Below are 9,976 nucleotides of genomic sequence, written 5' to 3'. Positions count from 1 at the left end.
AGCACACTGTTCAATTTCACTAAGCCTTGGGGAGTTGATTCCACTTTAAATTTGGTTGTATTGGCATAGTTTGCAGCTGTACGTGTATAAACAAGGGATTACGGTGATGGAGTGCCCGTAAACACCAGCTATGCGGCTTAAACTAAATCACACCTTTCATCATATCAGAGAAGTACTGTGCCCAAGACTCAGGCTCAGAGAGTAATGTTAAACTCCTTTGAACTGATTGCAAAAATAAAAGAAGGAGAGAGTTCTCATAAAGTAAAAAGCGTATGTTAATTGGGATGGGTATAAACCAATCCAAAGAAGACTGCTGAAAATGAGATAAGACTGTGTACATGAAGGATTTTGGTAGCTCAGCTAAATCAGTTATAAAACTTCTAATTTAAACTAATTATACCTACATTTGGACATTAAGAATTAATGCGCCACAGCTCTGCTGCAAGGAAACGTTAGCAGCCGAGAGCTGCACAAGGAATCTGTCCTTTGTCCGCTCCTCCAAAGCAGTCTTTTCCACTTATCCTGAAAGCACCGAATTACCGCGGAGCCCAATGGTTCCTTGCACAGCGCTGCACATTCATTTTGCAACGTTTAAAATAACCCATGTAATGCAGTTAACATTTCTCCCTAATCTCCTAAATAAATCTAAATCCACTGTCAAAATACCTCTAATTCCAGCTGCAGCTTGGTAGTGGTGTCCCAACAACTTTCAGAACCTCCTCCGCCTCCCGGCATGCTTCTCTTTGGAAATGACCAATGGAGAAGCCAATGGCTTTCTATAAATCACCGCTGGATGAAAACAAGCATAAAAAGGAGGCTTGGGGTTGTTTAATATTACAGATGTTTTGGAGCTCTATTCAGTAGTTGGCAAGTCAGCCAGAGCTGCTCTGAATTCTTTATAATCTAGACACAAAGATCATTGAACCCTGAGAGAACCTCTGGGCTTTTATTCAAAAATATGTTGGCTTATATTTACCTCTTTCTTCATTTGTATCTATCAAATGGCTCAATATGTAAATAAAGCCCGGGTGTTCTTATTAGCTAAGGCAGTATTTCAGGAAAATTAATGCCAGCAGGTTTTGTAAAATACATCTCTATTCAGAGCCGGAGTGTGTTTTGAATTAATTTTCATTCTATATATGAACCAGGTATAGTTCTTGTACAGAGCTCAGCCTCGGCGTGCAGGAGGGACCAGGGTGTTTGATTCCAGCCCCATCATTGTTGTTCAGCAGAGCACTTCTAACCTTAAGCAGCTGCTCAGTCCCATTGAATTTAATGGGGCTGCTCACATGTTCAGGTATATTAAAATTATAATTGAAAGCAGGGCTTGGCTTTCTCATGGGCCAACTGACGTACCCCAGCGTTTTGTCAGACAGCCTCATTTAAATGTTGCCTCGTGCACATGTTAGCAGCAAACCTTTCTAGTTCTGTAAAATCACACATCTTGAGTTAAAAATAAAAAGGTTTTTTCTCTGCCTCCAAAGTCGGCTAAAGCTCTCACTCTGAACTGCAAATATTGCATTGGCTCGCAGCACTCTGCCAGCTGGGACAAAGCGCAGTGCGATATTAATCTCGTGATGGTCTTAATAGAATAATAGGCAAAGGGATTTAATGGGATTAATAAACTGACTGCTTTAAAAAACACTTTGGTCAAATGTCAGCGAGAAACTCAACATCCCCCATACGATATCTCTGCATTTGGCTAATTTTGTCAATGTTAAATTGATTGTGCAAACGCTCCTAGCTTTGGAGTGGCTGAGTGGTTTGCTCTGCGTAACATAAACACCCTCACTAGCAAAATCCCTCTGCTGGGGCAGCAAGACCGCGATGAAACCAGAGAATGGAGAAAATACATCTATAAGATGATAGGAGATCACACGCAATCTGTTTGAGGCGCTCCAGCGTGGTTTCACTCCTGTCCCACGGAGCCCAGGCTGGTGTGCTCTAATAATGGAAATGTTTGGGTTAGTCTGTGCTCCATCCATTTGCTGCAGTGCCTCACCAAACACGAGCTGCTCCCTCGGTCGCGATGAGTAACTAGTTGTGATTTAGCTTTCTGCAAGCAGGGATGGTCTGAGGTCGGGAGCCAGGCAAAGTTTGAAGAGATGCGTTGCTCAAGCAATAAACCCACAGAGCTCATTGGAAAAGAAAACAATGCAGCTTTGAACTGCAGGCTGTGTGTCTGTGGTGACAGTGCTGTCAGGGGTGGGTGCTCCTGGGGCTGAAGAAAGAAAAGGTTGCATTGAGGTGTTTTGCAATGCACACACACAGGACAAAGCAGTCCTGTACGTGTCAGCAGACAAAGAATGACACAAATGATGAAGAGGATGAGGATTGGCTGTGGTGTCAGGAAAGAAGGATGACTAAGAAAGATGTGGAGAGGTGGACTTTGCATGCATTACACCAGCTGTTGCTCACTGTAGCATTGCATCTATTGATCTCAAACCATGATGAGCAGACAGATAAAGATATGCCCTCTTGGGCTCCCTCGCAGCGCTCACACTAAATCTACACAACTGGATTGCTGGACTTGTGATCTCATCAGAGATTTTAGTACCTCCAGGAATCTCAGGGATGAGTACTGCATCCGTGGTACCACGATGAAAAGCTTCAGGGCTCTGGATTTCCAACTGAAGCTTCCTTTTTCCAAGGTATGAAGTACTTCTGATACTCGGTGATTGTTAACAAACACAGAGTTCAAAAAAAGGATTCATAAGGGTATGGCTCAAATACAAATATCTCGTCCTGTCTGTGGCACAGCTTTTGGCCTTGGCCCCCATGGCTCTGCAACCATGGGAGCTCTTTAGACTAAACAAAACCCGGGTTTCTAGGCTAGCAAGTGCTGTAATAAAATCAAATATCAAAACAAAATCAGTTCAAATTAACTTAAAAATCTGGCTTTTTTTTTTTTTTTTCCCTGTCATTTGTTGGTCCCCCTTTAAATTCCAAAATAGTTGGGTTCATTTCACGGGTGTCACCCAGAGAGAGAGACAGCGATGGCTGAAGGGGGTGTTTTGAGACGCCCTTTGTTCAGGAGCTGCGGAAAGGGAACCTCACTCAGCCTGGTGAGTGCAGAGCGCTCAATCCTGGTGCAGAGAGCAGGAGGATGCCCGAGCAGACCCTTCTCCTTCCTCACAAGGAAGAGCAAGGCAGTGCAAGCATCAGCTGCATTCGGAAGCAGAGAATAATAATAATAATAATGAAATAATATTAAGTAATAATAAGAAGAACGACGATGGTGTCCCAGCCGGGTGGGTGTGCGGGAGCTCATGCCGTCGCGGTGCCGCTGGAGGGCAGTGACACCCCGCGCTCGGCCGCCGCTCGCAGAGGCAGTTTTTTCCCCGTTGAGGTCCTGTCATTCCTGTATAAACAAGTTACGTTCGAGTGTTTAGGATATAAATTACGACCATGCAGGCTTGCCTCGGAAAGAATGTAAACACAGCACTGTGGTCGGAGCAAACTCCGAAGCTGACTTTATAATTTATCACAGGCCCCGAGAAGCTCGAGGAAGAAAAGAGCATGGTTGAGTGTAAATATGTATTTTAAAAGATGAGGAATTATAGATGTGTGCTCGCGTATATCATTACACACGTATCATTACATGCGTATCATCACACATAGAAAATGTTACATGTGCGTGTGTCTATGCTGAACGAGTATAGCCTCATACACGGACCATCTTGCTCAAACTCTCGCTCCTCGGAACCCACGGGGCTCCGTACCGGGGTGCCGCCGGGCTCGGGGCCGCCTCTGTGCCTGTGGAGCTGGGGGAGGCGGAGGGCTGAGCTCCGGGAGGAACCGTACCGGGGGCACCGCACGGCCGCGGGGACGGAGAGGGCGAGCGGCTCTCGGAGCCCGGCCCCGGGCCTGGCTGGGCACGGCGGGAAGGAACCGTGCGATCATAGCATCGTTTGAGTCGGAATGGACCTTTAAAGGTCATCTAATCCAACTCCCCTGCAGTGGTCGGGGTCGGGAATTGTTTGGCCTTAGGGTGCTTCGGGAGGACTTTTGGAAGTTTGTTTTCTCTCTCTTTCTCTCTCTCTCTTCCCCCCCCCCCCCCCCCCCGCCTTTATTTTTTCTTCTTCTTCCCCAATTCCATCCTCAATTCTCCCAACCTCTCAGCCACTTTCTTACTAAGGACCCCTCTCGCCATCCCACCTCCCCCACACCCGACGTACTCTCAGCGCCCCTAAGGGACTCAGAGAAGTTCCGACGGGGACGCGAGAACAGCCGAGAGCAGCGGGCAGGGCACACCATGTAGGATGTGGCACTCCAGGTGGACCCCTCTGCTTTTATGCCTGCTGCCCCCACTGTCTCCCAGTCACCCCTCTCTCTCCTCCTGCGGGATGTGGTGCGCAGGACCATGATTTAGCAGGGGCTGTTAGAGTTAGGGTACCTTGGTCACGTTGTGGTTGGACTTGATGATCTTCAAGGTCTTTTCCAACCTGAGCGATTCTATCATTCTATGATTCGAGATTGCAGCTCTGTGCAAGGAGAATAATTTTAGGGGGAGGGGGTTTCTTGCAAGGGGCCGAGGGGAAATGAGTGCCCGCAGTCGTTTATATACATTTTATTGGAAAAAAAAAAAAAAAAAAAATTTGTACATCAAAATATTTTGGCAAACTGTAAAAAGTATACATAAGTGCAAATATATTCTCCTTTTAAAGCAATAGTGTGTGAGTATACACGGGATTTATTTAAAATATTTCTTTAAAAAATACTGTGGTAGAAAACAACTTTTGTAAAAATAAAACAAAACAAAACGTTGTCTTGCGGCAATGCTGGAGGGGGGATGGAAGGGGGGGAGGTGAGGGGGTGGAAGGATTTTTCTGAAAGTCTCTACAGGAAAGGGCTAAACAATACTGCTTTAATAATATCGATTGGTCGGTGCTGGAGTCCGTCACGAGCGTCCTCGGTGGGGTCGGGAGGAAGAAGGCAAAGAGGAAAGCTCCCGCAGCGGAGTGCCGTCCCGGCAGGTGCTGGGCTCCGGGATGCGTCGCTCCCATTCCGGGACACGGAGCTCTATGGGACCACGGCACTCGGTCCGGAGGGGATCGCGGCGGCTTTCGCCATCGGTGCCGGCACGGAGGTCCAACGCCCCACGCGGGATTCGTTCTGGGAGAGCTGCGAGCGCCCTGCGACGAGCGGGGGCTCGAGAACACCGCTCCCGTGGGTGCTTTGCTAAGTGACTCGCGTACTACCAATGCTATCAGAGTGCACATTACATCGATCCGCGTGGGGCCGGCTCTGTCCCCCGAGTGTCTCTGAGGGGAGTTCACATGACGCAGGGCTTGATGTCCTGGTGGTGATGGTGGTGGTAGTAGGAGCCGCTGGCCGAGGGGTGGAAAGAGGAAATGCCGTTGAAGTTGAGGACAAAATCTTTCCTGTCGCACACCGGGGAGGGGTGATGCTGGTAGCGGGGCAGTCCCACTGCAAGAGAAAGAAACAACGAGAGGGGCTCAGAAAGAGGACTTCACCAGGGGGAATCCCGCGGGGCGACACCGGGGACCCCAGCCGGCGCTCCGCTGCCCGTGGGTCGGGACGAACACGCGTGGGGCCGAGCCCTGCCCGGAGCGCGGGGTGCGACCGGCGTGGGTCTCCGGGCTCAACGCAAGGATGCGACTCCCAACTACTGGGGCATTTTTCTTTTGACCTGAAGGGCCGCAAGTTGAACTACGACCTCGGTCCGTTGGTGTGCTAAAGGAGTGTTTATTTCCGTGTGCGTGCACGCCTGTGTCCGAGCGTGTTTTACTGACAGGGAATGTCCCGCTGCTCTGTCACCACCGCCGAGCCAAGCACACCAGCGGCACCGAGAAACGAGCGACCTCTCTGGCTTTGCTCTCGTTTCCCACAGCCCGAGGCATCCCTTAGGGCCCCGCGGGACATCCCCGTGCCGGGCCGGGCCCCGCATTACGGGAGGAACGCTGCTGTGAGTGCGGAACCGTTTTGCGGGATGGAGCCAGAGGGAGATTGCTTGGGAGTGTGGGTGTCAAACTCGGCTGGAGGGGTCATGTCAAAACTTGACCGAAGGGTCACATACGTGCACGAAGTAAAATAAAATAAATGAAAATAAACAAAAAGAGAGAGAAGGGAGGGGACAAAAATAATTTAAAAAGAAAGAAAAAAAAAAAAAAAAAAAAAGGAAAATATTCAGGGATATCTATAGTTTCTCAGCATTGCAGCCTCTGTCGCTGTTTCGGCCGCAGACCCCGGCACGGAGCTCCTCCAGCACTGTCCCCTCCTTCACCCCGCAGAGCTCACTTTATAAAAGTGATTATTTCGCTGGATTTCCTCGGCTTTCTAATAACCCTGCTGGTATGCTCGCCATAAACCGAGCCACTTTATTACAATCCTGATTCAATCATTTAGCGGGATTTAATGGCGTGCGAAAAAAATCCGTGCCGCCCCCCCCGGCCCCGTCTCAGAATCCTTCAGCAGAACCGAGCCTCCTGGTTCCAATTTTTTCCCCTCTTATTCTCGGATCTGAGGCAACTGTAAGGCTTTAAGCCCGCCCGATCGCTGTCATAAAGCCGGGGGCCATCGCGAGCTCGGCAGCGATCGTCACCGAATTTGCTTTGTGTTTAATTATAAGGAAGGGAAAGGCGACGATCACTCGCAACGGGGACAGGAGGAGAAGGATGATCGCTGGCCGTCGCTAGCGGTGAAAGAGCTCGGCTTGCTTTTCCCCACCTCTCTTCACTTTGATAAAACTACGTAGATCCAGCACGAATGAGTGCATCCACGTAGAGGGGGGTGTGTGGGCAGGGGGAGAAAAAAAAAAATTGAAAAAGATTTTTATTTTTAAATCTAATTAAGGAACGGGGACGGTTTCTCTCAAAGCCGAGGGCCCAAATCGCAGCTCCACAATCGGAGGAACGCCGCTCTGCAAAGCGGCACTAAAAAGGCATCCGTCGCTCTGTGCGTGTACGTCCGACCCTGAGCAGCAGCGGGTCGGGCTGCAACGGCTCCGGCCTCGGGAAATGCTGGGAGGCAGCGGGGCACGCAGTAACCTTCCCTTTCCCCACTGTTTTGCTTTTCCAGGAGCTGCCCTCGGGCCGCTGCGACGCAGCCCCACTCCACGCGTGGCTCCAGAGAATTGAAACAAACGAGGCAAACAAAACCAAACAAACAAATAAAACCAATCCAAACAACAACAGCGGCGGCAGCAAAGAGGAGAGGTGAAACGGTGGAGGGACGGGGATGCCCCGGTGTCCCGCCTGCCTTTCCCACGCGCGGGGACAGAGAGAACGCCCCAGATCGTTCTCCCGTCTCAACGGCACAGCACAGCGGGCACGGAGCGGCCCTTCGGAGTGACATAGCCCGGTAACGACCCTCCCCGCGGCCGCCTCTCCTCGCGAACCTGGCCGGAGCGATGGGGTATTTGGTTCATTTTAGTTGCTTGTTCTGCATTTCTTATTATCGGAGCCAAAAGCGCAGCGGCTCCCGCAGCGGGGCCGGGTGCTCGGAGGGGCCGAGAGGTGATTGGCAGCGGGGGCGAGAAGGGAGAGGGGCCGGGGGTCGCCTGTATTTGTTACTTGTTGAAATTCCCATAAAATTGAACAAGACCCCGCTCTCCTAGGGGTTAAGTCAGGCTAAAATCCTCTTCGGTGTGGTCCAGCCCAGACTGTCTTTGTTTGCTTAACCTCCGGGACCCGCGTTTAAAAGGGCTATTTGGAAAATTTCCCCGTAAGAGCCCAACATCTTTTACCCATTTTTGCGCTTGGATTTTTTCTGAGGAGACATTGTCTTCAAAAAGTGACCCGGGGGGGGTTGGGGGGGGGGCGGGGGGGGAGTAGGGAGGGTGGAACTCAGAACCCCTTTTTCCCTCCGGTCGCAGAAATCCATTGGATCTGCTTTCATCTCGTTGCATTTATCCATATTAACAGATTTGTGGGGTTTGGTTTGTGTTCCCCTCCCCCCCCACTCCCCCAGCGCTTTGCGGAGAATATTTAACTCGTTTTTCTATTACTGTGCGGAGAGCGGTGTACTCGGGGGGGGGGGGGGAGGAGTGCGGGCCGGGATGGCAAAGGGCCCGAGATGGAGCCGTGATGGAGCCGGGACGACAGAGCTCTGCTTCCACGGAGCAGCCCCAGCAGGACAAGATGGAGCGACGCTCTCAGCCACACCGCCTGACCCCCCCCCCATCAAGTTCCCTCCCTCCCGGCCCCAAACAGCGCAGCCCCGACCCCTTTCTCCCCTCTCTTTTCTCCCCGTCCTACCGAAGCCGGAGGAGCCCCGAAGCTGCGGTGAGGATCGCCCCCGTCCCCTCCCTACCTGAGAGGTCGTCGCGGGGGCTCTGGTGCAGGTAGCCCTGCTCCAGGGAGTAGGAGGGCACGCTGGGGTGGATGGCCGAGGGGGCGGCGTTGGCTGCGGGCAGGCCCTGCTGCTTGATGTAGGGCGAGGCCCCCGAGGCTGTCCAGTGGGCCGAAGGGCTGGCATAGGGCGAATGACACTCGATGGCGCTCGCCATGGCCGGCGAGGAGGGCACGGGGCTGCTGCTGCTGTCGGGGCCGTAGTCCCCGTTGGCAGTCACCGGGCAGCTGGCCATGTAGGTCGAGCCGGGGTTGGGCGACATGTGCGGGACGTGGTGGCCTCCGCCCAGCCCCTCGTAGCCGCCGGCCACGGCGTTGGGCATCACGTCGAGGTTGTAGCCGTTGGAGTGGCAGGCGAGCGAGGCGGCGGGCGCCTGGAAATCGAAGCCCTGCGGCAGGATGGAGGCGCCGAAACCCAGCCCGTTCATCATGCGGTACATGGGCTTCAGCGCCTGGCATTTCCTCCTGAAGCCCCGGGGCCGCCGTCGGAAGGAGCCCTCCTCGAACATGAACTCGGATGCCGGGTCGATGGTCCAGTAGTGGCCTTTACCCGGGCGGCCCAGCCCCTTGGGCAGCTTGATGAAGCACTCGTTGAGCGAGAGGTTGTGGCGCACTGAGTTCTTCCAGCCCTGGTAGGAGCCGCGGAAGAAGGGGAAGCGGGCCTGGAGGAACTGGTAGATCTCGCTGAGGGTCAGCCGCTTGGAGGGCGAGCTCTGGATGGCCATGACGATGAGAGCGATGTAGGAATAGGGGGGCTTCTCTGGCCGCCGCAGCCCCGAGCTGGCCTTCTTGCTCTTGGAGGTCGCCGCCGCCGCCGAAGAGGAGGAGGAGGTGGAGGTGGAGGTGGAGGAAGAGGAGGTGGAGGTCTCCAGGGCGGAGGAGGGCGGCCGGCTCATCTGGAGAGCTCCGGGCGCCGGGCTGCGGGAGCGGAGAGGGACGGGGGGCTCCAGCCGCTGCCGGCCGCTCTCGGTGGTCATCTGGCGGAGGGAGGGGACTGGGGCCGGCTGGGGTGAGGCGGGGAGGGAAGGGGGGGGGCGGCGCGGGGTGGGTACCGGGGAGGGGGGAGAGCGGGGGGGCCACTGTCCTGCGGGCACCTCCTCGGCGCGGCGGGGCGGCGGCGGCAGAGCCCGGCGCATCTCTCCCTCCCCGCCGTCCCCTCCGCTTTCCGCCGGAGCCAGGCGCTGCGATGGGGCGGCCCCCGCCCGGTCCCGGCCCGGCCCCCGCCCTACCCTCAGCGTCGCTCCGCTTCTTCCGCTGCCCCCCACCTGGGGACAGGCGGCTGCCGGGTCCGGCGCGGAGAGGAAGCGCGGACCCCCCTCTCCCCCCGCCCCCAGCCTCTTCCGCACTCTCGGTCTTTCATATAGAGGCTTACTCTGCCGCAAGACCCTCGGCAGTCAAAGGCAGCGCGGCCGCCTATCTCTTTCTTCAATCTCTCGTTCTTTTTTTTTTTCCTACTTTCCCCGCAGAACCCCCTGGTGCCGAGAGAACAGCGGGGACGGATGGGGGGGGGGGGGGAGGCGAGAGGGAGCGAGAGACCACCACGCTCCCCAGAGCTGCCCTATGTCATATCCCCACCGGGGCACAAGCTGAGGCTGCATCTGCCGCTGCTCCGACCCGCGACCGCCGCCCCCGGGCTGCAGAGCCGCCGGGAACGCGGAGCGAAG

At 54.2% G+C, this 9,976-nt stretch overlaps 1 protein-coding gene across 1 annotated transcript; it reads right to left on the bottom strand.

The window, feature by feature from the left end:
• Positions 1 to 4,560: 4,560 nt before the first annotated feature.
• FOXF2 (forkhead box F2) lies at positions 4,561 to 9,448 on the bottom strand. The gene is made up of 2 exons (XM_042869743.1): positions 8,275 to 9,448; positions 4,561 to 5,430 (listed from the first exon to the last, which is right to left on the bottom strand). The coding sequence occupies exons 1-2, from the start codon at positions 9,446 to 9,448 to the stop codon at positions 5,276 to 5,278; spliced, it is 1,329 nt and encodes a 442-aa protein (XP_042725677.1). The 3' UTR covers positions 4,561 to 5,275.
• Positions 9,449 to 9,976: the final 528 nt, after the last annotated feature.

This window comes from Lagopus leucura, unplaced genomic scaffold (genome assembly GCF_019238085.1).
Source record: "Lagopus leucura isolate 7727_CA_CO unplaced genomic scaffold, USGS_WTPT01 Super-Scaffold_100002, whole genome shotgun sequence".
In the NCBI taxonomy this organism is placed as follows: domain Eukaryota; kingdom Metazoa; phylum Chordata; class Aves; order Galliformes; family Phasianidae; genus Lagopus; species Lagopus leucura.
Note: the sequence above shows the minus strand (reverse complement) of the source record. Positions and strands in the feature narration are given on the sequence as shown.

Coding starts and splice junctions, on each gene's coding strand:
- FOXF2 (XM_042869743.1), bottom strand. CDS start 9,448: ATGCGCCGGGCTCTGCCGCCGCCGCCCCGCCGCGCCGAGGAGGTGCCC. Junction 5,431..8,274: donor CCCCCGCGACGACCTCTCAG/GTAGGGAGGGGA, acceptor TTTCTCTTGCAG/TGGGACTGCCCCGCTACCAG.